This window comes from Neofelis nebulosa, chromosome 18 (assembly GCF_028018385.1).
Source record: "Neofelis nebulosa isolate mNeoNeb1 chromosome 18, mNeoNeb1.pri, whole genome shotgun sequence".
NCBI lineage: Eukaryota > Metazoa > Chordata > Mammalia > Carnivora > Felidae > Neofelis > Neofelis nebulosa.
Genome location: NC_080799.1, coordinates 8,733,324 through 8,760,785, shown reverse-complemented (window position 1 = coordinate 8,760,785; position 27,462 = coordinate 8,733,324). Strand labels below are relative to the sequence as shown.

The following is a 27,462-nucleotide window of genomic DNA, read 5'->3' as shown; positions in this document are numbered from 1 at the left end:
CGATGGGACGCTCACCGAAACAGGACGGAAGGCGGCCTCAGCGCAGAGTAAATCCGCTGCCGGGAGAGGGAACCTACGTGCCAAAGAGGCAGCGTCCAGGATCAAAGGCACCAAGTGAGTCTACGGAAGTGGTTGTTTCTTTTTTCCTGGCCCAACCCCTCGAGGGACAAGGCGAGCTCCACGGTGGCTCAGCAGAATCTTGCAGGAGATGGGGGTGAGGGGAACAGAGAGTTGGGGAGGCATGTGGTTTGCAGACAGTCCCCCCCCCCAGACGATGCTAATACACCTGCCCACCACCCCCTTAGTGGGAAGTACTCATCTTTAAAAAATATACCTTCTCCTAATGGGAGAATGGCATTCTTTTAGCTAGCCTTTCTTATAAATAGCCATTTTAAATGGAAGCTATTTATCGGGAGCTTTATTTTCTGTGCTTTAGCAAGGAGAGTGCAGGTGACTGCCTAATTATACTGCCTCCGTATTGAAGTGCTCCAACAGAAGACCACAGAATAGAGTTATCGAAAATAGCCGGCTTGTAATGGCAGTCGGGTTAGTTCATTAATTACAAATACAGAATTGGCCCGGACAAGTGGCACTGTGCTTGAGCACTTGTCAGATGAGACAGGAAGAAACATCACCCACGTCTGAGCGTGTTTCGCCGTCTAAGACTAGAGGGTATGCCGCTGCGCGTGGAGAGCAACGCGTTTAGGGTGACTCTGGCTCAAGAAAGCAGAGCACGGTGGGAAGAGAGACTGGAAAACATCCACCTGTCCATTTCTCCTCGCACCGTTGCCAACCGATCGTTGAGGCAAAGGGAGGAAATACTGGTTGCGAGAGATGGAGAGTTTCAAGGTATCAGAGAAAGCGAACCAGTGAGTCCCCAGACACGGTCCATTTCAGTGCTACCACCAAGAAGTACTGTACTGGTCGAGAAACCCCAAGAAGCCGCAGCGTAAAGGCTCTGCCCGTTATGCCTTGTGCCCTGTGGGATCAGTTCCACACCCCACCAGTGACTGCCATCAGGCACAGGAGCATCTGTCTCAAAGACCATCGCCAACATGCATGGCAAAACCACGCCCGATGTCAAGCAGCTGAGCCGGGCCGGAAGCCTCAGCATCCTCAAGCGGCGGTCCCGATTCGAGCCCCACGCGCCGCGTCCCAGGGTCCCCCAGAGCTGAACGACACGGCCCAAGAAGGAAGAGGCTGTGGCGGGGCGGGAGAGGGAGGAGGAAGAAAGGAAAGCCCCAGGGCAAGCTCAGGTGCGGCTCCTGGCTGCTTCCGAGGGACCGCTGCTCGGTCGGAGACCCGCGCCCTGCCGCCAATGCGGAAGCAGCAAGCTGCCCACTTGACAGGTCTCATTCCTATTTTCTTCATAATTGTATTGCTGTTTAGTTTAGATTTGAGACTATAAATTATACACATTAGGAAAAAAAAAAAAAAAAGCCCCGGGAAGGGAACTGGTTCAATTAACCTCGTTCCTTTGGGTGAGGGAGGCATAGAGGCGTTCTTTGGGGGATGCTGATGCCTTTTGCGTGCGGGTTCAATATTGGGGAGATCTTCACTCCTGGTGACAAGGGGTTAAGATAATTAGAATCAGAGTCTTGTTACTAGAGGATATGTTTTGATTATTAGATCAGATGAAGATAAGGGAGCGGTAATTTTGGAAGAAGTATTGCCAAACTGTTTCATTAACTGCACCGTATTAAAGAATTCCCCCAAGATACGGATAAAGAACATTAATTTGTGAAACTGCGTTTCATTTTTTTTTTTTTTTGAGAAGGCAAACATTAAAACGTTAACTGATTTAGAAGAAATTGCTCTATAATAAAAAATGTAAGGTCTATAGCCTCCCTCTCATAGTCAAATGCGGGATTGTATCTGAGTCAGACCCCTTAACTGTAACAAAGGAGAGGAAGGCAAATTATCTAATAATAATGCCACTGCTGGGGTCAGAAATGGCTATAACACGAGAAAATTAAATTTAATCTAGAAATAAAAAATGAGTGCTAGTGCTCACTGGGCAGGCTGATGGGAGAGTAAGGAACTCAGAAGAAATAAATGCCACGGGTCCTCAACCCTCTCCCCAAAGCCGGCAGGACCGGCTCTTCCGAGGGGCCCAGGCACCCAGCGGTTCCTGGGACAGGGAGTGAAATCCACCCCGAAGGGGCCAGGAAGAGACCTGGGGGGAAGTACGGTGGGGGCCCTGAGTCAGCGAGGTCAGGCCAGCGAGCTGCCGGGAGCACAGAACCTGTTGGAAACTCGGCTCTGGGTCAGAGACACGGTCGTGCGCTGGGAAGGAAAATGTCAGTTTTTTAAAAAAATCCAAACGGGCCTAACTACGTCCTGGAAGTACTTTCTATAAGAAAAAGTTTTCCTGATGTTTTTGTCTAACTCATCTGGACGTACCGCATTTAGTATACGGACGGCTGTGCTCGGCCGTCATTCATGTGCTCTGCACGCACACGCGGGGCAGGGCGGGAGGCCCGGCGGAGCGGGGGCACATCTGGCCCGGGAGCTGGGCCCACACGTCACTAGTCGTGTCACTGAGCGTCAAACAAGCTACCTCCGAGGAGGCCCCATGGCTCTCTGGTGCACCACAGACCTAGGGTGCGAGGATTACCTTCACGTTACATTAGCTGCAACAGGCTGGAAATAAAGTGCAATTATTTTTAAAAAGTATACTAAAAGGTTGGCAGAGCTGGACGAACGAAGGGCACGTCTGTGCAGACAGCTTGTGACCAACCCTTCACCAGCAAGTGCACGAAGTGGCAGTCTGACATCCCGGGCTGGGAAGCATGGCCACGGGTGGGCGCGGGATGGGGCCTTCTACCCCATCGAGGGCAGTGCGGTCCAGGCAAGAGCTGGTAAGGGTCCAAAGGCACTCTCCCCGTCTTGGGCCCCAGGACCCTGCTTCTAGCTCCCTCACGGAGGCTCAAGGTTGCCCTATGTGCGGTCAGTTCCAGACAACTTGCTCTCCAGAAAGACCTGACGGCCCCGGTGCACCCAGGCTTCTGACAGACGTGTCCAGGGGATCCTCACTGTTCCCACAGGAGGGAAGAACGCTTGTTGACGGTTGGAGTTCAGACCAAGAACAACCTAAGCGGTCACTCTGGCTTCCTGACGGAGAACAAATTCTCACCGTGACCCGTGCAGATTGCAAACATGAGATCTACTCATTGCGACAGCCGAGACGGGGCAAACGAATAAGGTGGCTTCTGGGACAAGGGCTCCCGCCACGGTCACTATACCCGGCACGTGCCCCCGATGCCGGGGACAGAAGCAACCCACTGAGGGGCTGTGGGTGTCAGAGGGGAGCCAGAAGCGCCGCGCCAGTCGCCCCCCCCCCCCCCCCCCCCCCGGGCCGTGTGCGGAGGAAGGCGGGGCAGCGGGCAGGCGCGCGGGTCCAGCCCTCCCTCGGCCCGCGGCCCCCTCGGCGCCCTTACTTTGAGCGTGCTGTTCTTGGCACTCAGCTGCTGCTCGAGCTGGGAGATCTGGCTGGCCGAGTTCTCCCGCAGCTTCGTGAGGCTGGCCTGGAGTCTCTGCACGTCCTCCACCAGCTGGGCGATCTCCCGCTCTTTGGCGGCCAACTCCACTTCCAGGCTGGAGCGGGTCAGCACCTCTATGGCCTGCTCCTGCGGAGGAGAAAGGAAATGACAAAGCCACCCGGGGTTCGGGCAGGGCTTGGGCAAGAACACGCAGGTGAGGCGTGACCTCCTGCCTCCGCCCGGACCCGCCAACACCCTCCCTGCACCACCTTCCTGTCTGCACGGCAAATGCGCCTGGATTCGGCCGGCGGACAAGGATTTACTGGGTGCCCACCAGGAGCCGGGCGTACGGTGAGCACAGGACAACGGTCCCTGTCGTTACGGAGCATCCAGCCAGCGGGAGGAGGCTGGGCGTGCGAGCCGCATCAGATGTGTCGGCTGATAGCATAAGCGTGTAGGGCGGCAACCAGGCCATCAGGAGACTGAAGCGGGGGTGGGGCCCGGGGTCAGACTTGGGCCAGGTGGTGGGGTTTTACTGATTTGCGTTTTTTTAAAGTGTATTTATTTTTGAGAGAGAGAGAGAGAGAGAGCGCGCGCACAGGTGCACGCAAGTGGGGGAGGGGCAGAGAGAGAGAAAGAGACAGAGACAGAGACGCCTAAGCAGGCTCTGCACCGCCAGCGCAGAGCCTGACAGGGGCCTTGGACCCACGGACCGTGAGATCATGACCCGAGCCAGAAGCTTAACGGCCTGAGCCACCCCGGTGCCCCGGCAGTGGGGTTTTAATAAGATGGTCAGGAAAAGCCCCGTTGACATTGTGACACCTGTGCAAAGATCTGAATAAGGTGACAGAAAGGGTCCAGCTGTGTGCTGGGGGCATGAGCGGGGGAGGGGCAGACAGAGAGGGAGAGAGAGAATCCCAAGCAGCCTCCACGCTGCCAGCACAGAGCCCGACGCGGGGCTCCAGACCCACGAGCCGTGAGATCATGCCCTGAACTGAAACCAAGAGTCAGACTCTCAATTGACCGAGCCGCCCGGGTGCCCCCACTTCATGGGGATGGAAAACACTAGCGGCTACAGCCCCAGCCGGCAGGTGCAGCCAATCCGTCCCACGCACGATGCGCTGGTCACCGACTTCTCACGTTGGGGGACGGCCCGTCGTCAGGGAAATTTTCATATCTACTGCCCCTCCCCAGGAAATTAAGGACTTTTGTCACTTAAGAATGTCAAGTTCTGTGTGTAAAGGAGTGACTCTTTTCTGTTTCTTTGGTTTGTGTCGTATTATAAAGTGGGTTCATTTCCTCCTGACTTCTGGCAGATGTGCACATGGCCCTAGCGAGCGTCTTCCCGCCAGCTTATTTAAAGGGCGCGTGCAGATCAGCTCTGTCCAGAGTGTGCTCCGTGGCCTGGTGCCAGCTCACAGACTGTTGCTGATACAGTGAGACACGCAGAGAAATGCAGAGTGAGCATTTAGAAACTTGTACAGCAGTTTGCCACGGCTGTGACGCTCTTACTGTCTTTTGTAAAACCATCGGTCTGCAATGGATCGGCAGTGAATAAGCAAACAAGCCGTCCTTGGCCACAGAGAGTTTGGGGAGCACCACGCCAGCCAACAACCAAGGTCAGGAGACACGGGGACCCGAGACAAGTCCTCCTGGCAACGCCAGGGGTTAGAGCCTGGGACACGAGTGACAGAAACACCTGGGAGCCGTGAGAGGGACAGGTGGGGGTGGAGGGTTGGCAGGAGTTGTCAGAAGGAAGAGGGGCTCCGTTTGAGGGTGGGGGCACCACAGGAGGGCAGAGGGGTCAGAAAGAGCAGGGACAGGGCATAAGGGGGAGTGACTGATGCCGAGGCCAGCTTGAAAAGGACCGAGCCTGCTGCCACCTGATGGTGACCGACTGCTCAGAAGGGTGGCCAGAGGCGCCTTGAGGTGGCGGGCTTGGGGACACAATGCAAGGGATATCTGGGGAGGTCAGACTTATGGGGGGTAAAGACTGAGCCACAATATCTAATTTATTTATCAATTTTCCAACCTCAGGGATGCCAGCCATAACAACGGTTTCGAGTGCTCTTAGGGAGAGCTGGTAAAACGAGCCACAAGGGGGGATCCGGGATTTTAAACGGGCAAGTGCAAGTTCACAGACCAGGGATCAGTGGCTCACATGATATGTGTAAAAACAGCAGCTCTCACTGCTGAACCTGGATTCAGGCTGGGGACCTGGAGGCAGGCAGTCCCAGAGGGCCATCTACTCCACGCCAGGGTCCTAGTCTGGCCTCGCCACAAGCTGGCCGTGTGACCTTGGGCACATCAACTATGTCTCAGGCACCCAGGCCAGATTCCTCATTCATAACACAGCCAAAGCCATTTGTGTCTTACATAAGCTAAATGAGATGAGATCATCCACCCAAATCAGTAAGACCTTGGAAATGAGACAGAAAGGAGCATTCTACTTGAAGCCCAAACGTGGCTCACTTCCTGGCTGTCCCATCATGAAGACACAAGGGAGACAGGAAGAAGCAGACAAGGGCCCAGGAGACGGTCACAAGGAGGGTCAGCACCGCCGGCTCCCTCGTGTCCGTCTGGGCCTCAATTCAGTTGCACTCGAATCACTTGGGGGCTTCAGAAAATGTATGGGTTCTGGGCTCAACCCTGGAGACACAGGCTCAGGGAGTGTGGGGTAGGACCCAGGAAACTCCCTGGCGAGTCGGATGGGGTTCAGGGTCAGGACTCTGGCTCAGACAAGCCTCTCAAGGAAGGAACAGAAACTGACTTTTCCAAGTCTGACAAGAGGCCCGGGTGGGCACCACAACCAGGTCCCCAGAGTCTGTCCCAGCAGGGACGTACCCACGGCTCTGGGCTTCCACGACCCAGAGGGGGGTCCTACGCTCTTCACGGGTGCCAGGTCTTGGGGGGGGGGGCTCTGACAGCTCAGGAGCCAGGAGAGGATGCGAAAATACTCTGCAGAGTCTAAAAACATTACGGGGACACCCGGGTGGCTCAGTCAGTTGAATGTCTGACTTTGGCTCAGGTCTCCATCCGAGGTTTGTAGATTTGAGCCCCACATCGGGCTTTGTGCTGACAGCGTGGAGCCCACTTCAGATTCCCTGTCCCCCTCTCTCTGCCCCTCTTCCACCTGCACTGTCTCTAAACTAAACATTAACAAAATAAATAAACATTATAAAAAGAGGGTGCCTGGGTGGTTCGGCCAGTTAAGTGTCTGACTCTTGATTTCAGCTCAAGGTCATGGTCTCACAGTTTTGTGAGCCTGAGGCCCACATGGGGCTCTGGAGCTGGCAGCACGGAGCCTGCTTGGGATTCTCTCTGCCCTTGCCCCACTCACACGGTCTCCGTCTCTCTCCAAAAAAAAAAAAAAAAACAAAAAAAACCCCCCACAAAACAACACAACTTAAATGAACATAAAAGCAGAAGCTATTGGTGGAGGACCCCAATGAGTTCCGTCCCTTTGAACCCCGTTCACCTCCCCTCTCTCCCCAGCTGCCTGCGTCTGAGTCCTGGATAAGCTACATAATGACCTCTTCTACCCGGCGGCCATTTCCATATCAAATAGGGATGAGATGCCAGAGCCCCATGCAAGACAAGGGAAAATCAGGGAAAATCGAACTGTGAAACGAAGGTGCACCTAGGACCCGAGACTCAGAGACAGATGCCCGAACCTAGGCTAATACCTTACTTGCATTTGCTCCCGCAGGGGAAAGAGGAGGCCACAGGCACCTGAGTCTTACTTCTCTTTCCTACCGACCCCCCGTCTTTCTGCCAACACCAAGTGGCCAAAGTAGGCAGACTCCATCCGGCAGAGTCACCCGGTAGGTTCGCCTGCTAGATGCGTTTTCTCCTGTGACGGTTTGTTTAGGTTCAAGGGGTGGCCTGAGGCGGTGTCCCAGAGCCCTGGACTAATACTGGTCTATAAATACTCGACAAAGGACCTGAATATGTCCCGTCTCATTCAGCGCACACGAAGGAGAGTAGCTTGACGTGGGGGAGAAAGAATGCGCTCTGGAGTAGGACAACCTAGGATCAAATTCTGCTTGGGCGTTTTCTAGCTCTGTGACCTTGGGCACATTACTTAACTCCTCTGAGCCCGTTCCCTTACTTGTAAAACGAGGATAATAAAACCTACCTCTAATGACTGCGGTGTCTCGAGGCATAAACGGGACAACCATATAAAGCCCCGGTGAGGCCCCTGACGCAGAGCTACAGCTCGCCGAGAGACGGCTCGCCTTCCAGAACAGGCGATTCCGTTAAGACACCCCACGGGTCGGTTTTGGCTGTCGCTAGATCTATAGACTGTACTGTTTCTCTGCCGAGTCCTGCCAGCCAAGCCCAACAGATATTTTCCCGCTGGCCCCGTTTCCTATGTTTGCTCCCCGACCGGCTGGGGCTGGGGCTGGAGCTACTGGGAACGCACACCCGGGGGGAGCCCTGGCAGGCCCGCTCCTGGAAGGCTGAACCGGAGCCATGTAAACACTGCACTTAGCCCATGATGAAGTGTTTAAGCGCCTCAAGGACCCACAACTGACTCTACCTGCGAAAACATTCATTTCCTCCTGAAATGTTTTGGTTGCCACAGTCCGGGATGGTGCCAGAAAGCCCTTCAATCAAAAACCTTTAGCTCAGGAGCCCCGTGCAGACATGGAGGATGGACAGCTTTCTCGAGAGAACCCAAGGTGACCGCAGAGGCTGAGAGACGCCAAACCGGCTCCTTCCTCGAGGGCTTCCCCTTGCCTCAGCGTGGCGCTGGGTCCAGGGAGGTACACTTGGATCAGGGGACGGAGACGGAGACCATGGGACACTTCAGGTAAAATGAGTATCAGGGTCCGGGAAGTTGGGATGGCCCCTTGAGTGAAGAATTTTTGTTTTCGGAAACACTTAACTCATGTTTTGTTTAATATTAATTAATTAATTAATATTATTTTAAATGATTTTTTTAAAATGTTTATTTCTGAGAGAGGGAGAGGGCGCGCAAGTGGGGGAGGGACACAGAGAGCAGGACAGAGTACGCGACGTGGGCTCACAGATAGCTGAGAGTCCAATGCGGGGCTTGAACTCATGAACCGTGAGATCACGTCTTGAGCCAAAGTCGGACATTTAACCGACTGAGTCATCAGGTGCCCCTAATTAATTAATTTCAAAAATTAAACGTTAACTTAAGGAAAGAATATGAAAACCCATTCTTTTTTTTAATTTTTTTAATGCTTATTTTTTTTTTGAGAGACAGAGAGAGAGAGAGAGAGAGAGAGAGAGATGGAGTGTGAGCAGGGGAGGGGCACAGAGAGAGGGAGACACAGAATCCGAAGCAGGCTCCAGGCTCTGAGCTGTGAGCACAGAGCCGGATGTGGGGCTTGAGCACCAACTGAGAGATCATGACCTGAGCGGAAGTCGGATGCTTAACCGACTGAGCCAACTGGGTGCCCGAAAATCCATTCATATAAAGGGGTCCTAGCACTAAAACTCTGCTTCGGGTTTGCTCCTAGGGAATAATTTTACAAAGACACAGTCGAGTCCTGGCTTAGCCCCTGCGGGGCCCAGCGTTCTGGGGCAAGGGGTTCACAGTCCAGAACTTCCGCTTCCTCATCTAGGTAAAGAAATGAAACACCCGCCTCACAGGTGAAGTGGAAGAATGGCTGTCCGACCGACGTGTGAGTTATCACAGCAGCAAGGCTCCTGGTTAGACTGTGCCCTCTCTGGAAGGGCCTGGCGCCTCCCCCACCACCCCCCTCCCTGCTCTCCCACCGTCCACTGCGGGTCCTGGCACACGGCACGCACCCTGTAACTCTTTGTTAAAGAAAAGGACACTTATAAGCATAATTCACCCACCACAGGTGACAGGAGCTGAAGGGCCTCAGGGCCACTCACTCCTAGTCTGCACACGAGGACACGGACGCTGCACAAGTTTGACTACCTGAGGTCTGTGAGTAAACAGGTTATGAGTCAGCGCTTTGAACCCAGGGCTCCCGGATCAGAGACGGTGAGGCCAGGCGAAGTAAGAGGAACCGCTGAAGCCGAATGACACAGATTACAGGTCAGGCCTTGTTCTAAACTATTTGCTCGTAAGAATGTCCTGGAACCCTTACAAAACCAGTGATGAAACCCAGGCTCAGGGAAGGCAAGTTCCTTGCCCCAAGACACACAGCTAAAAGGCGCGTCTGACCCCAGGGGCGTGGCTCCAATATCCGGGTCTTTTTTTTTTTTTTTTTTTAATTTTTTTTTTTTTTTTTTTTTTTTTGGACAGAGAGAGACAGAGCATGAACGGGGGAGGGGCAGAGAGAGAGGGAGACACAGAATCGGAAACAGGCTCCAGGCTCTGAGCCGTCAGCCCAGAGCCTGACGCGGGGCTCGAACTCACGGACCGCGAGATCGTGACCTGGCTGAAGTCGGACGCTTAACCGACTGCGCCACCCAGGCGCCCCTCCAATATCCGGGTCTTAATTCCGTGCTGCCCTAAGTCACTGCTCAGAGCCAGAAGGCGAGAGCCTGTAATCTGATAGGTCCAAGCTGCCTTGCTCGAGCTGGGAAAAGTTCCGGCTAAGAACAATTTTTACTAATCTTAGAAAAATCCAGAAGCAAAGAAGGGACCGAGACGAGTGCCTCGCTCCTTCGGAATGCTGGCACTTCCAGAGAGATTCTGCCATTACGCAGACTCAGAGCGCGTTAACTGTGTTAATACTTCTTTGGCCCGCCCTGCTCATCGCCAACTGTTTTCTCACTCTGGAAGGACACATCGAGGTGGAGACCAAACCTCCGATTTTCCAATGTGATTCTGGCAAGGCTCTTGTTTCACACCCCCACCCCCCTGCCAGCCGTCTCCCCACAGGCCTAGCCAGGAAGGCACTCCCTCTGGGAGTGAGGGGGATCTCCCGCCTCGGCCTCCACGCTGGGCTGGCGACCAGGTAGCACTGATGCGCCATCGGCATAGTCCTTCCTCTGACCCTAACGAGTCCCGTCCCCAGGCTGTCCGAAGCATTCCCGACCAACACAGCACCGGTTCAACTATTTTCCCCCAGATGCAACATTCGTGAGCAAAGGCAAGCAGCTGTGGCACAGAGGTGCAGACGCGAGGCGCACAGAGTCCCCACGGGGCCGGGCTACCCACCACGTCCGGCGCCTTCTGGATCTGCGAGGCCAGCTGGAGAGAGTGGTTGGCCGACGAGAGCTGTTCCCTCAAGGTCTCCGCCTCTCTCTGAGCCACCTCTGCCCTCTGAAGGAAATGAAAAGAGTGAGAAGAGAAAGTACATTCAGTTTAACAACTGACAATTATTACAAGAACATTCATCAATTCATGCCTGACTGACTATAATTGATTTTCCTAAACACTCAACCTAATAAATGCTAGAAAAAAAACATAGAATGTGATGGATTTTTATTTTAAACAGTACAAGGAAGAAATAATTGAGCGATTATGACAGTAATTTAACGCTAGGAGCAAGGAATCCCCTGCTGATACTAATGCTCCGGCCCACTGAATTTCCCAGACTGAATAAATACAAGTGGAAATAGAGTCTTTTGATTCAATTTCTCTCTATTCTCATAGACCAAGAAGATTTTATTGCAGGATCACTCCTGGGAGTAATTCTCACGGGTAAACAGTGAATTAAAGACACTTTGGCCGTTCTCTTCCTAAAAACACGCACAATGTTGTGGTTGTTTTCCTTCGGCAAGTATTTCCATAAACGTCCAGGGTGTAAATGTCACTTCTTTTGTGAGGGCCAGGCTTATTTCAACACATTTAACCCTTCACCTGACCAAGCCGGCCGAGGCCGGCACCCCCAGGCAGCCGGGGCAACCCGGGGCCGCAGGCGGGAGGGCGGCCGGGCCCACTCGGGGTGAGGAGCCAACCGCAGGAAGGGGGCCGAGGAGGAAAGGGTGGACCCCTGTGTTCTTTGCAGGTCATTCCCAGACGAGGCGACCAATGCTACCGGACGGCAAAGCAGGATTTCCCACCGGACGAGACTGGGACACGCCAGTGCCCGCCGCCCGCGAAGGCGCCGGGGAGAGCGGCGCAACCGGGGCAAGTTACCTCTGCCCACGACGCCTCCACCGTCCCCGCCAGAACTGGGGACACAGTCACCTTCTCAGGGACCTCGCGGGGATTAGCGTCCGCCGAAGTATACTGTACACACAGCTCATCCGCAAGCGTCTCGCGAACGGGCTCGTCCCGATTCTACAATCACGAGGCAGACGGAACTCTGAGACGGGGGGACAACGGCAGGCAGTCCTGGGCGTGCGGGCTGGGAGATTGCGCGCCGCTTCTTTCCACCGGCCTCACGTCGCGCCGACAGAAGAGATGAACGAGGAAAGCCCGGCCGAGCAGGGCTATTCTGTGTGTTTTCCGATTTGGCGGCGTGACAGCACGTGTCAACTAATTGCTGAAAGAACTGAAGGGAATCGGGGAGTGAGCCCGATCAATGGGGCGGGCGGAGGGAGGGGCGGACGGGTCCGGCGGCCTGGAGCGGTTCTCTGACGCACGATCGTTCTGCGAAATCTATCTCTGCGCGCAGACAAATTCGGGTATTTCTAACGGCAACAGAAATTGGTGCTGATGGCCGCCTGCCTTGCTTCTCCAGGGGCGCCTGGAGCCTCACCCCATCTAATTCACACGGCGCCTGGCCAGGCCCTGCTGAGCTCACACAGACGCCGCCCACGCTCTGCTCCAAACAGAATCCGGAGCAGCCTGTCGGGAAAGGCGACAACGTGACCGGCGTGGCGACGATAGCAGGGGTGATTTCTGGTTCACTTTCTGCAGAGAGTCTCCTCTTCAGTGAGGAAGAGTTCCAGGTGCGCCCCTCCGAGTTTTTCCGATAATCGTGTCGTTACTACTGAAAAGTTTTCCCTTCCTTTTCTGGTAGGCAGAACCCTGGGGCATAAAATCTCCACAACTCTGCCAGGAAGGAGGTGTTCTTTGACATGTTTCTAGTATCTCTGACTAGGAAAACTATTCCTCAGCCGAGTGGAGAAGCTGTTCCGGGAGCAGCCAGTGAGGCCGCACCACCACCCTGCCCCGCCTGGGAGTGTTCTGGAACCAGCAGAGCTCAGGCAGGCCCGGGCGACGGGTTCACGGCAAGGCTCTCATACGGGCATTTAGCTGCCCCCTGCCCCCCGCCCCCCAAGCTGGGCGGCTCATGGAACAAGGGATCTGGCTGTTGAGGATTTTCTCCTCGGCTTGTGGAGTTTCTCCAGAGCTTCTGCACCTCGTTCTGTTTCCAAGTTCGTGTGCAGAGTCACTCTGTGGCCTGTCCATGCTGGTCACGGCCTTTGCTCACTTGGCTTGACTTGGTTACTTTAGGGCAGCGTTTTGACGATTTGGAATTTTTAGGATTTGTTTAGGATTTACGCCCCGAGGACATCAAAAACAACACAACACAACACAAAACAGTTGAGGTGGCTTGTGCAGCTAAACAGGCACAAAGAAGGCTAAAAAAAAAAAAAAAAAAAAGAAAAGAAAAAGCAGGCCTAAGAGCAGCCTAAGAGCAGCTGAAGGATGGAGTGGGAGCAGTCGGGTGGAATTAGTTCCTGCAGTTGGAAATTCAGGCCCATCGCCGGCGCTGAGACAGAAAAGAAGGGGCGCTGGGCTGGGTCAGTGCCGCGCGATCACCTGTTTGCAGGGCCTCCGTCTTCCCGAGGACGGCGACCCAACCGGATGAAGGGTTTCTAAGAACTGGCATCAGCCATGGCAGGCGGAAGGCGGTGGTGTTTTCTGACCCGGAACCCCAGACACGGAGCCGCGGCTGCCACGAGACCCCTGACTCCTTGTGTCCGGTGACGGGCTCCCTCGCTCCAACCCGCCTGGCTCAGGCAAAGCTGCGGGGACGAGGCCGCGGTTCTGGCTGGCAGATCACCCGGGGGTGATCAAGGGGCCACCCCGTGATGAGAACGGCGCCTCGCCAAGCCTGAGCTGCTCCCCTGAGACGCTTCCTTTGCTGGCTGTTGCTTACTTTCGGTACTTCCCTGGGAGGGGAGAGTAAACACCGAGAGCACAGGTGACAGCGAGGGAGGAGGTCACGTGAATGAATGGGGACACGGCCCGCATCTGCCGGTAACCTGGATACAAACACGAAAGCAGCCGCCTCACCGGCTCTCACAGGCCAACGGAGGACCCAAGAGGTAACACGAGCCAAGGGCCTAACAGTGCCCACCTTGTGGGGACAGGGGTCTAATCAAACAGGAAAGATGACCAGACACTGTAGGCGGTCTTCAGCAGTCGCTTGGAAGGCGGGAGGTGGCTGGAAGCACTTTGTTTCAAGAATTCTGTCAGTCACGATACCAGAAAGAAGTGACAATACCCACGCGTGTGACACTGGCTGGCCCAAGTCACAGCTCTGCGTCTTGGGAAGGGCAGCCCGAACCGTGTGTCCGGGGTATCTCCTCATCCTAAAGGAAGGCCTAAGGGGAGTCCCCCCGCCCCAGCTCCTCAAGGGCTCCTGAAGGGCCCCAGGAAGGGCAGTATAAGAAAGCTTTTCCCTAAGCTCCGCCCCTGAAGTCGGACACATTAGAATGTGAATATACGACGCTGACAGCTATTTCCAGGTCTTCAAGTCTGAAAAATTTGATTCATAAAATGTGGAGGAGAGGCATGGCGGGGTGGGACAGAGAGAGCGGGTAAGGGCAGAGCCCCCGGGTGGCTGCGGCTGGTGGGGCCAGTGAAGGCTCATGGGAAGGGCTGGCGAGGCCAGACACAACCTGGTGTGGGACGCAGGCTCCAGGCCCACGTAAAGGCGGCTCTGGTTGGGCGTTCTCTAGGGAGGCGTGTCTTCTCCTCCCAGTACCATGGTTGAGACAAGTCGGGATCCAATCCGTTTCCCAGTTTACCCATTTCAGGTGTAGCCTTTGGGGGTCCCTGGTTTTCAACAGTGGTGGTGGCGATGGGTGTCGGATCCAGTGTTCTTCTATCTTGGTCCCGGTCTTTGTGTCTTGTCCCCCTCTGTATGTGTCGCCATGAAAACCCAGGCTCGGGGCCACCAGAGATGAGCAAGTCTCTCCAGTGACCGAGCAGCCACACGAGCCGGCAATGGACTGAGCCTCCAGGTAGACCCACGGCGTCCCAGAGGTGGGCCCTGGACCGGAACAGGGGTCTGTTAGCAGGCAGCCCTCCTTGAATTACGTTGCTAAGGCTGCTGGAACGAATTACTACAAATTCAGTTGATTTTAGCAACACAAATTTATTATCTTTGTTCGGAGTCTGCACTGGGGCTCACTGGGCTAAGATCAAGGTGTGGGCAGGACTGGGCTGCCGAGGCTCTGGGGGAGAATCTGTTTTCCTACCACTCCTTGCTTCTGGAGGCCACCCAGACTCCTTGGCAGTGGCCCCTTCCTCCATCTTCAAAGCCAGCCTATCACCCTGACGTGGACTCTTCTGCCTCTGGGGACCCTGTGATTATACCGGGTGCACTCACACACACCTGGGTCATCTCCCCACCTCAAGGTCAGCTGTTAACAGCCTTAACCCCCCCCTTTGCCAGGTACACTAATATATTCACAAGTTGTGGGGTTTGGGAAGCGGCATCTTTTGGGGCCATTTTTCCGGCCACCATGCTCAAGGGCAAATAACCCCACATTTGGACAATTTCAAGGAAGAGGCAAGCTCTCCTGGGGGATGACCTCTCGGCCTGCTCCCCACAAGGCCCTGTACTCTGGAGGGAGGGGATAAAAGAGAGGGGGAGGCTGGCAAGGCCAACAAGTGAGCCTTCCTATGGGATGGACTCCATTGCTTTGGAAAGTGCACACCAACCAAAGCCATCCTTCTAGGCAATACCCACACGCGACTCTGGAGAACAGCCAGAACCCCAGAGGTGACCCTGCTTCAGTGGTTCTGCAGAAGGGAAGTCATGGGGCGCCTGGGTGGCGCAGTCGGTTAAGCGTCCGACTTCAGCCAGGTCACGATCTCGCGGTCCGTGAGTTCGAGCCCCGCGTCAGGCTCTGGGCTGATGGCTCGGAGCCTGGAGCCTGTTTCCGATTCTGTGTCTCCCTCTCTCTCTGCCCCTCCCCCGTTCATGCTCTGTCTCTCTCTGTCCCAAAAATAAATAAAAAACGTTGGAAAAAAAAAAAAAAAAAAAAAAAAAAAAAGGGAAGTCAGAAAGGTCTACTAAACACCAGACAGGAGACACTTCTTGCCATGTGCCCCAAGGTGGCCCTGTGCTGGGTGACTGGAGTCTCTCTGTAGACCTACCTAACTCTAAGACTCCTGTATTAGAGATGAGTTAGAAATGGGTTACAGACAGCGACACTAGGGAACCTGTCAACCTCAAGAAAACTTCAATGCGGCGAGGTAACACTGTTAAACATCACACAACTCCCAACCCAGCGGCCTATCCCTTGTAGATATTAGTTTTGCTCCAAAAGACCCAAAGGCTTAGCTAAAATCGTAATAACAATTCTGAGGATAAGCATACTACCTCCTGGCCCACCCACTTATTTTAAGTCTAGGAACTATAGTCTCAGAAACTTTAAATACCTGCAAAAATGGCAGAATCTTATTAAAAACAACCTAGAATTACAAGGGCCATTATGAGGAACGATCTAGTTAGGTGAGATCATTTAAGAAGTGCACTTGAAAGTCAGGGCCCCCAAATCAAACAAACAGAACAGGATACCAACTGAATTGGTGAGCAGAAGCCTCCGAAATGCTTCCAAATTCCAAAGTGGCTTCACCGAGAGGTTCGTCGCAAGAGGCTAGTTAATCACGGAACACAGGTTTATCCACTCTTGGCTTCCTTTTACGGAGGAACCAAAGGTATTTGGGTCTGCCGGTAAAACACGTTTTGTGCTACACTGAAAAATTTATGAGAAAGTATGCTTCTAGAAATTATACGTTGCGTTTACAAATCTGCTGAGCCACAGAACGCTGATGTAAAAGTTCCCAATAACTTACTTCTTCATTGCCACTAGAAATGAAAAGTTTCTAAGGGTTAAAAATTCTAATATATGTAATTAGGCTACTGGAAATAATAACGGAAACCTCTCCATAGGTAAAGAAAGTAAGAGGTGTGTTTTTACTCAAAGAAGGTATGAGGAAAGGGAAGGCTTTTGTGTTGAGGGAAAAGAAAGAAATTTTGGCTTAAAGTGAAGCTGTTTATTTCACAATGGGAAAGAGGGAAAACGTATGGCAAAATCTGAATGTAAAAGAGAGAGTTGTAGATTTGTGGAAAATAAGTCTTTGGAAAGAGACGGTCCTGTCTGGTCAAGCCAGCTACGATTAGAATACATTTAATAAAGTTAAATGGCTTTTAACATCAAAAGCAATACGGTGCAAAATTACAATTTGGTTTTCTCTCTTTTTTTTTTTTTTTTTTAAATTTTTTTTTTCAACGTTTATTTTATTTTTTGGGACAGAGAGAGACAGAGCATGAACGGGGGAGGGACAGAGAGAGAGGGAGACACAGAATCGGAAACAGGCTCCAGGCTCTGAGCCATCAGCCCAGAGCCTGACGCGGGGCTCGAACTCACAGACCGTGAGATCGTGACCTGGCTGAAGTCGGACGCTTAACCGACTGCGCCACCCAGGCGCCCCGGTTTTCTCTCTTTTAAAAGGACAATGTTTGGGGTGCATGGGTGGCGGTTAAGTCGCTTAAGTGTCTGACTCTTGATTTCGGCTCAGGTCATGATCTCATGATTTGTGAGATTGAGCCTCATGTTGGGCTCTGTGCTGACAGCGTGGAGCTTGCTCGGGATTCTCTCTCTCAAAAAAGATAAACTTAAAAATATTAAAAAAATAAAAAAAGGACAAAATTTTCTTGAACTATTGGTTGCTCTTTTTTTAATTCTTACTGTTTTTAGCGTTTTTATTTACTTTTGAGAGACAGCATGAGCAGGGGAGGGGCAGAGAGAGAGAGAGAGGGAGACACAGAATCGAAAGCAGGCTCCAGGCTCTGAGCTGTCAGTCCAGAGCCCGACGCGGGGCTTGAACACGAACTGTGAGATCATGACCTGAGTTGCAGTTGGACGCTTTACCCACTGAGCCACCCAGGCGCCTGGTTGCTCTTGATAAGATATTGTATAAGGCTCTTCCTTACCTTTTAAGTTATCTGCCCGGAAAACAAAGATTTTGTGTCTTGTCAAAAATAATTTCCTGGGTCTTTATTATTAGGTCTTTGATTCCTTAAGAAAGCTGAGTCTTCTCTATTAAAAGAGCTAAGGTTTTACTTATTTATTTATGTGTTTATTTATGTATTTATGCATGTACATATTTATTTATTTTTATTTTTAAACAACTATTTAACTTCCTGTATTTGCCTTCAAGGTCTTCAGTCGTCACTGTGGTTAAATAGATGAGTAAATATCGTGTCACCGTGACCTATGATCCTACTTGACCAAGTGTTTTAAAATCTTTTGATTTTTTAAATAAACTTCTAAGAATCAAATGCTAAATGAACCCTTTAAAAAAATGTTTTTTAATGTTTATTTATTTTTGAGAGAGAAACTGAGTGCAAGGGGGTTGGAGCAGAGAGAGAGGGAAACACAGAATCCAAAGCAGGCTGACAGCCCAGAGCCCGATGCAGGACGCAAACTCACAAGCCACAAGATCGTGACCTGAGCCAAAGTCAGATGCTTAACCGACTGAACCACCCTGGGGCCCCTAAATGAACTCTTTTTAACTTTCAACTAACTTTGAGATTTTTCAGAGAGGCCCTTGGACGTCTCAACAGATTTGTTCTCTCACCTTACAAAAAGGGAGATGTTAAACTACCTTGGCTTATTTGGTATGTTAAATCACAAAGGAAGTGTTGTCAAAATACAATACTAAACCTTCTTTATTTGTATAGGTATGTAAGAGTTGCAGAAATTGCATGACATTCCTAGAAATCTGTTTGTTCTGGTATTATGTCATGATTCCAGTTATTATCTTAAAATGTCATACATCACGGAAATAACTACAATTCCTTATCAAGTGAACTCTCAGCTGATCTTTAAATTTTTTTTTTTTTTTTCAACATTTTTTATTTATTTTTGGGACAGAGAGAGACAGAGCATGAACGGGGGAGGGGCAGAGAGAGAGGGAGACACAGAATCGGAAACAGGCTCCAGGCTCCGAGCCATCAGCCCAGAGCCTGACGCGGGGCTCGAACTCACGGACCGCGAGATCGTGACCTGGCTGAAGTCGGACGCTTAACCGACTGCGCCACCCAGGCGCCCCTCAGCTGATCTTTAATAATGGACACTTTTAAGTCTCTGTCATTTACAGAAAGTTACTGTCTTACTCAGATGCTTTTGCAAACGTTTTCCTACAAAAGTGTTTCGTCTTCACGGGGCTTCGTGCAAAGAACTTTTGACAAGTCCAGATTTTCAGATAAGTTCAAGGTCATAAAACTGAACTGGGTAAGAATTTTCAGAACTAATGAGGAAAAAAAAAGAAAAACCGAATTCAAGCAGAATGAGGATTCAAGCAGAACAAGGAAATGGACCAGCTGAGGAGGATGACTGTAATTTTTATGACTTCCTGTTTGAAACACTGATGTTTCGTTTTTCCAGATAGAAGGAAACTTTTCTCACACGGCAATTTGGTAAAGTATACCTTTGTAAACAAAGATGAAACATTTACTTTTTCTCCTGAGCTGATCCCTCTGGAACTCAGAAACTTTAAAGTTTTCTTTTCATGGCAATATAATTAGTTATTTGCATGAGTTCAATGAGAACGTGTTATCCTTGTAACAGGACACAACTGGAAATATTGGCTGTATTACCAAGGCTTTGACTCACTTGCCGTATTTGAGAGAGACAGGCCTAGACTCAGATATGACCAGACAGCTTCAAGGAACTGAGGCTGACTGTATGGGCCCAATAAATAAAGCCCCTTAAAAAAAAAAAAAAAAAAAAAAAAAAAAAAAAAAAAAAAAAAAAAAGTCAACCTGGTACTTTGCTTACATGGTTCCAGCTTTGAAACCATGGAGAAGCTTACGTGGTCGGTCACTATTCTCGCTGCACTTAATCGGGCCGAGCTGAAGGTAAAATTACTTTTGCTGGGATTATCTGTAGTGCAAAAAGAATAGGGGTAATCGCGGAGAGGAAAAATGATGCTTGCACCTTTGTAGGTATCAGATTCTAATCCTGTTAATTGTCTCTGAGGTTTTGTGATAGGGCCGAAAACTGGACTGGGTCCTGAATACTTCTAGTTTCCTCAAGTATCTGGCCCTGACCCTTGAAACTAACGTTTCTAATTTTCTCCTACCCTTCTGATTTGGAATCATTAGGAACAAAGACCGCCCCTGGGGGAGACCTGGAAGCGACTAGGCCAGGTCCTCCTGTCTGGATGGCAGCCGGGGTCTAGGGACCTGAAGCTTCCGTACGCATCTCACAGCTGAAGAAGGCGCCCCCTGGCAGCTGGTCTTGTAGGGTCACTGGAGATCCTCTGCGTCAAATGACCGGGGAGAGAAGCAGTGGACATCTGTGTAGACTGCTTCTGCCCAAGATGCTGGACGGAGACCTCAGACTTTACCCGAATGTGAAACTCTTTCTTCTTCCTTCTCACTCCTGGATCTGGCATTCGTCTGGGGAGGCGGCACCATCATCGCCACCTCCTAGGCCATTTCTGGGTTGGGGGCGGGGGGTAAACCTTTGCCTTTCAGGCTGCTGGGTTTGTTATAAAAAAAAACACCTCCCACCTGGCCATTAACGGCGTCACCTTAGTGGGAATGCTCTGTGCCCCGACAGGACTGATCTCCGTCTGGGGGCGGTTACCATTCTCGCTGGGCCTGCGAAGGCCTGGCCGGCTGGCACATAACTGGCCAGAGCCTCTTAGGGTTATCGAACGCGCCCCTTAACTGTCTACAGACCGAGACGCCTCATTGGTCAGCCCCTGAATTTAGAGTTGGGAAGGACCCGTTGGGAGGTCTCTGTGAGTCAGGATCTGCTTCCTTCGGCTGGGGCCTACTACCCTGGTTAGCAGGAAATTCAAATGATGCTGTGACCAGGAACCTCTCCTTACCCGTGAAAGTACCGGGCACTCTGCTGCTTAAGCAACAACTGCTCAGCAAAGATCCTTAGGCTCTCTGGCCGAGGTTGTTCTGGTAAGACAATAGGCCTTGATCATGTTCTGGCGGAACGAGGGGTCTGTGCTGGGGTCAACATCACTTATGCACCTGGATGAACACTTCAGGGAAAGCAGAAACTCATTTACATAAAACCACAGTGCAGCAAGCCGCCAGGCTTAGACAAGCAACTCTTTCAACAGGATCTCTCTTTGACTTCCTTGATTTTGAGTAGTTTGGGTCTTGGGGACCACAGCTCCAAAGCGCATTCCAGACCCTGGGAATTCTCCTGCTTCTAATAATCACAGTAACTTCCCTGGTGCGCTGTCTTCCCTCAAAAGTTTTAAACGCATGTTCAAAACCACTAACCGCCAAGCAAATGATCTCGCAAAGACTGGAATGAATGTCAGGAAAGGAACAAAGAGAATGACCCACTAAGAAACCGTGAGCCTGAGGTCGTGACCCTGTGACCACCATAGGAATTCCGCAAAAACACCATGACCTGGGAATGTCGCACAGATCAAAGCTGCGAGAACGACAGAGTGGTGGCTCAAAATGGCACCGACGCCTTAAATTTCGATCGCGTCTCTCAGGATGAGGGTCTGATCGAAAGGGGGGAATTTTGCTGGAGCACCTGGATGGCTCAGCTGGTTAAGCATCTGACTCCCCATTTCCGCTCAGGTCATGATCTCACGGTTCGTGAGTTTGAGCCCTGCATCCGTCTCACTGCTGACAGTGCAGTCTGCTTGGGATTCTCTCTCTCTGCCCCTCCCCCTGCACTCTTTCAAAACAAGCAAACATTAAAGAAAAAAAAAAAAAAAAAAAGGGAGGAACTGTTAAAAAAGAGACAACAGGCCCCAAATGGAGTCCCTTGTGCCAAGCCCCAAGTCAGCAAACCAAGCAAACCAAGATCTTAACCTAGCTGCAGTGTCAGCCTCTCCTGGGAATGTGACCTTTAACCTGTCAATCTGGAATTTCCTGGTCAGCGCTAGTGAGGTCATCTGCCCACAGGACAGGCCCCTCCCGGCCCCTGCAGGAAGGTGACCTTGCCTGAAGCAATCCACTCTTTCCTTGTCCTTCCCTTTTCTGCCTAGAAAAGCCTTCCATTTGGCACAGCCTCTCAGAGCTCCTTTCTGCCTGCTAGATGGGGTGCCGCCCGATTCATGAATCCTCGGGTAGGAAGTCGGTAGGACTGAGTAAAAAGCCAGAAAGGTCTTTAAAATGTCCTCAGCGAATGCGTTCTTCCAGCAGTGTTCTCTCAGGTGTGTGAATTAGTACCCTCATTCTATAGATGGGGAAACACACTGGGAGCCTGGGGGTTCGTTCAAGGCCGCACAGCTGGGAAACGGCGGGGGGGGGGAGGGGGGTCTGGGACTCCAGCCCAGGTGTTCCCCGCTGGAACACAGAAACCCTGGTGGAAGAAAGTGCCATGCCTTTCTTGTGGCTCTCTGCAATCTTCTCCACCCTTGACTCTTCGCCTCGGTGAGGATGAACCGGGCTTCCCAACTAGACTTCGAGGGGCGGCCCTCGCGGCGGGGCAGTCTCCTCCAGCAGGACCAGGCGGGTTAGCGGGAAGAGGGCCACTCACCGAAAGGACGTCCTCGCCGTCCCCCCGGGACTCTGTGCGGCCGGCCGCTCGCACCAGAGCCACTCGGAAGGGCTCCCAGGTGAAGGCGCAGCTGGCCAAGTGACAGAACGGCGGAGGCCCCAGACGGTTTGACACGGTCGCGAAGCACAGAGTTGTGGCTTCTTGTTCACCACGAGGTCTCGAAAGTTCTGGACCCTCACTGCCCCCTACTAAGGCGGAGCACTAATGCAAGCGCCTTGGAGTTTAACAAACAGGTGTAAGCGGGACCTGGGGCCGCCGGCCGCCGACAGCTCTTCGGCTTTTCCACGATAGAAACACGAGCGCTTCAGCGATAAAACAGCGTCAGGTCTCGGTAGAACATTTTGACTATAAACCTGGTGCAAAAATAATGTTATATGCCAATGAACTAGGAAACTGCTCCTCCTGGGGATCTCCCTTGATGGGAAAGGTGGCCGAACCAGATGTCTGGCTGCGCCTGCACGGGCGCGTGGCTCCGGCGGCCCCTCCTCCGGCCCCGCCGCCTCCTCTCCGCTGGGACCACCTCAGCTCAGGCCCGAGTCATCGCGGCCCGGATGTATCACGACAGCTGCTTACGGCTCTCCTGGCTTCCGTTCTCTCTGCTCTCATCCGTTCTCCGATGTTTCGCCAGGGTGATCCTTCCAGAACGTAAGTCCGATGCCTCGCTCCCGGTGATTCTCTGCCGTTCTCCGACAGAGCCCCTGCCCCGAACCTGGATCTAGACCCCCTCCTGGGGGCCCACTCTCCCACCCAGCACTCCCTCGTCCTAGCCTTATGGAATGGCCTGGAACCCGCAGAGCTCGCCGCGCCCTTCGGTGCCACCTGTAACACCGTCTTCCTCGTGGCCACCTGGGGAATTTTTCTCCTTGTCAACCCGTCAAGTCGTCGAGCGCGATCCCTCCTTCTGTTCCTCTGCGTCTGCTCCCACACCTCACACCCTCGGTGAGGGCTGGCCCGCATCTGCCTTCACAGCTCCGGTGGCAGGCAGCTCCGGGCACCTCTGGAGAGCCAGGACTGAGAGAGGGCTTCTCTACGTTGGAGTAGGTTCCCTCCGAGGGAACCTCCGAGCTTGGCCTCCAAGCCTCTAAGCTTGGCCCGTGGCCGTGCGTTCCAGGCACACTTTTCCTCACGGTGTGCTTTCCAGGATACATGGGAATTCCCTGGGCATGGCCGGACTGCTGGAGACCGATGCAGAGAGTCTACCTCCTTCATTCTAGAAACTCTATCTCCATTAATGCAGCCTCTCGGCAGCCACATCATCGGGCTACAGCTCACCCTTAGTTGTCACTCGGGACTCCCCTATACTTCTCCCGTGCCCACCATGCTGGCATTTCCCTAGCGCAGGACTTTGTAATTCTCCCGTCAAATCAGTGCTACTTTGGCCACTGTGGAAGCTAACGTTCATCTATGGACCTACTTCTTACTTGGGCGTTTTAACCTCTAACCTTCAAAACACTCGTGCAGAGAACCACCAGTTCTCGTTCCCTCCGCTTCTTTCTCACGTTATAAAGAAAGGTTTAAACTTAATTAAACATTTTAATGATGGTAAAATACAAATAAAATACACCGTCTTAACCAATTTTTAAGCGTATGCTTCAGCAGTGTTAAGAACTTTCACGTTGTTGTGTGACCAATCTCCACAAGCTTTTCATCTCGCACAGCCGAGACTCTGTACCCATGAAACAGGTCCCCATCCCCCCTCATCTGGCCCCTGGCAGCCAGGATTCCATTTTCTGTCTCTGTGACTTTGACTCCTCTCTCCCTTAGCCCGTTTGCACAGCTCATTTCGCTTTTTTCCTTTTCTTTTTTAAAAGAGATATAAGCAGTTAAGAGACTTGCCCGAGGCTACATGGCCAGCAAATACCAGACTCCCGGACCTGAACCAAGTGTCACTCCGGAGTTGCCCCGTTTCTCCACAGTCCTGCCTCGTGTCTCCCAGGACTGAGATCCCTCCAGGTGGCCCTCAGTACTTTCAAGTGCACCGACCCCGCCAAACTTCTTCAGTTCCTGGGGGCTGCCTCGGAGACGGTACGAGACAGCCAGGCTCGATACCCCCAGGACGAGGCTCTCTGTTTAACAAACTGGAGCCTACCCCAAAGTGCCATCAAAACGACGGGCACGCCCAAGATGGGCCCGGGAACAAATCTCAGGTGTGCAAACGGCAGCTGTCTCGCGGAGAAGGTCAACTCTCTCCAGCAACTACTCCCGAGTTAAGGTCGCTGCAAAGTTGAGCCGTGCTGTGTAAAAGCAAAGGGGCCAAAGCAAATTCGTTCAGCAAATAAAGGTAAACAAATGCTCAGGCGCCTTCGTGAGGTGAAGCAGAAACAGTGCCTCACAGCAAGGAGTTGTGGGGGCGGCACCCTGCGCTGGGAGCTGGGACGGTCTGCAGGAAAGGCCAAGTGAACGCCGGTCCCGCGTCCCTGGCTCTGGGTGTGGCGGTGAGGAGCGCGGGCTCAACCCCTGGCTCTGTGCCTGAGCAGCCGTGACCTCAGTTTCCTCGTCTGTAAGATGGGAGTCGTAACAGCACTGACCCCGGCGGGCTGCCCTGAGGGTTCAGCAACTCCGTTCATGTGAAGTGCTCAGAACAGAGCCAGGCACAGAAGAAGTTACTACTAGGATCAGGAGAACTAACGCACGAAGATTCTAGCTCAGGTGACTCATTCCGTGCCTCTCTATTGCGTGCCTTCTATGGCCCAGGCCCAGGATCCTCAGCGGTGAGTCTGAGCGCGCAATGCCGAACCCGCACAGTTTCCTTCCGGAATAAAGGGCATCCACAAACCCCCGGATCGCTCCCATGCATGAACAGACTTCCGTATTCCAGTCAGACTCCGGGGTGTTTTTACCGGACAGGATGGACAAGGACACGCTTTCCAGAGCACGTGCCAAGCTGCGGGCCAGCAGTGCCAGCCGCCAGGAGGCCGCTGGCCTGCGGAACTCTCGCGAGGTGGAATGCGGGGACCGCAGATTCGGGGAGGGTTTTCATCCTGTGGGGGGCTGCGCCCGCCCAGGCCACCCGAGGCAAACCGCTAAGCAAACCGCTAAGCTCTCCTGTGCTCTCGGGGTGGCTACCCCGCTGTGAATTAAGTGGGGAGAGGCCGCAGCCTGTGGCCTCCTGGGGCTGAGATCCACCCCAGCTCTGGGCGCGTCTCCTCGCTCATAAAGGAAATAAACAGGAGAGCCCTTCTCTCCAAAGCAGCAGCATCATTTGTGAATGTGGAATGTTTTACTGCTCTGTGGAGTCCCCGGGGGGAAGTCAGGGGTTCTGCAGGGTGGCCCAAGTCTTTCCAGGCAGCTGAGGGTTTAGAGCCCCGCGCTGTACTGTGTGACGTTCCGTTCCGGACACGGTGGCGGGTACTTTCCCCAAAGCATCTGTGACGACTTAAATACCAGGCGGGAGGGGGCTGTGCATCCAAAGGCAGAGATAGAGACCTCTTTACGGTGCGAGTCACCGCGACAAAGTCTGGGGCATGACGGCCGCCACGGGAGCCGAGACGGATGTTTGAGGGATTGGTTAAGAAAAAGGACCAGCAGCGGCCGCCCTGAAGCGGATTCTCAGCACGGAGTCTGGGGCGCTGGGACCACACCAAACACTTTGCCCAGGAAAGCACTTCTCAGGGCATCAGAAGAAGCGTCAACATGGACAGTTGTTATGTAAAAAAATACAAGAATAACTGGCCTGCTAACTCAGAGAGAAATGTCTTGCAAGATGACAGAAATGCCTATGCTGTGGTGACTTTAAGTCCGAGGCCGTGAAGCATCCTACCTGGTTTGCTCTTTCAAGGTCCGTCATGATCATTTCAATTTCGTCGGCCCTGGAAAGGTGAGAGAGAGAGACAGAGAGAGAGACCGCTGTTAGTTGGCAACGGGTGGGCTCAGGGTGACCACGGCTCCCAGCTGGGCACGATGACCCGCCGTCACACAGGCCGGAGTCCCTGGTGCTGGGGAAGCGAGGGGTTGTGTGGACCTGCCCGTAGGGAGGAGGTGTGCTTGAGTTGTGGGGAAGGCCGCCCTGTCCTTGGATGGGGGTGGGGCTCCCAATCTCGTCAGGGAGACAGAGCCAGGAAAAGATAGGTTAGGCTGTGTCCTTCCAGGAGACTGCACAGAGCTCTGAACAGAGTGCGTCCAGAAAACTGGAGGGAGACAGAAATTCCCCTTAGGGGAGGGAATCTGGGAAGGCTTCAAAGGAGGTGAGGTGTGAACTGGGTTTTGAAGGATGTGTAGAAGTTTGCCAGGACGGGGAGAACCACAAGAAGGCAGAGGAGAGGGACGTAGGAGGATGGAAATGGAGGTTGGGAGTCTGCAGTCTGCTCCATAAACCACCCGAGTTCACTGTTGTCACCTGGTGGCTCACACACAGGGAGTTGCTAGGGTCTTTTCCTTTTTTGTCCTTTTCTCTCTGTTTTGAATGCATTCCCTTGAGTGATTCCAAGGCAAATATATGGTTCCAAGATCATGAGACAGAGGGGATGCTGAGTGCTAAAAAGGGGCTGGTTCCAAAAGTCTGACGTAGGTGAGAGCAGGGTACCTGGGCAATCACGGCCCCGACTTCTGCAAGACAGGTCCCCGGGGCCCCTGTCAGGAGGCCAAGGCTGAGCCTGGCGGCCATCGAGGAAGGCTTAGCACGCCCGTGGCAGATGGAGCAGCATGTTACGGGGCTCCTCGTTGGGGTTCAGGGCCCGCTCCGGCGGGGGACCCCTGACTCCACACTCCATGTGGGCCAGAACCCTCTGTCGCCTACCGGCCCCAGTCTCCTGCTCCGTGCTCTACACCAGGTCCTGCCATGAGGCTGTGCCCACCACCTGCCCTGGCCCACCCATCAGCCCAGGGCCCCGCGTTCCGACGGCAAACGCCACTCGTGGGCCCGCAGTGAGGCTGTGCTGTCTCCCTGGCTTGCCCTCTGCTCCTGGGACCCTCATCTGCTCCTGCCCCCACCCCCAGCACTTCCCAACCCCTCCTAGCTGCTCCATCTCAGGGAGTGGCAGGGCTTTGAGTTTACAGGTTAGAGGTGAGGTCCCCATGCACTGGGAGCGGGGTCTCCTTCACTCTCATCCCTGGAGCTTCACAGGGCTTGGCCTCAGGCCTGGCTACTCCCTGGGGCAGCTCAGGGCACCCGTAACGGGCCCAGCTCCGAGAGGGTTCTTCTGTCCCTGAAGCCTGCCCGTCTGGCCCTAACCACCCACCCCTAATACGAGGAGTTAGCCAAACTGTACTCAGGCCCTGGTTTTTGCTGTTTGCTGCATCTGGGCTCCCTCTGGCCCGGAGGCTTTTCCAGACTGCAGTGGAAGGAACACTGATTTGAGGCAACCGTATCAGCGCCCAGCCGCCTGAATGGGGTAACCGATGCCTTGTGATCGGGTTCAACGCTCTTTATAAACCTGTTTGAAATAGTATCCTGCTT

General features: G+C 53.1%; 1 protein-coding gene across 13 annotated transcripts in view; it reads right to left on the bottom strand.

Moving 5' to 3' along the window:
- Window positions 1-27,462, bottom strand: part of CUX1 (cut like homeobox 1) — a 377,843-nt gene that overhangs the window by 83,016 nt on the left and 267,365 nt on the right. For 11 of the 13 annotated variants that reach the window (XM_058711654.1, XM_058711653.1, XM_058711661.1 and 8 more), the window contains 3 exons: window positions 25,828-25,876; window positions 10,594-10,698; window positions 3,441-3,629 (listed from right to left, as the gene is read on the bottom strand). In XM_058711654.1, coding sequence (XP_058567637.1) covers window positions 3,441-3,629; window positions 10,594-10,698; window positions 25,828-25,876 — 343 coding nt within the window. The remainder of the gene's footprint in view (window positions 1-3,440; window positions 3,630-10,593; window positions 10,699-25,827; window positions 25,877-27,462) is intronic. The other 2 variants (XM_058711658.1, XM_058711650.1) reach the window with 1 other exon arrangement.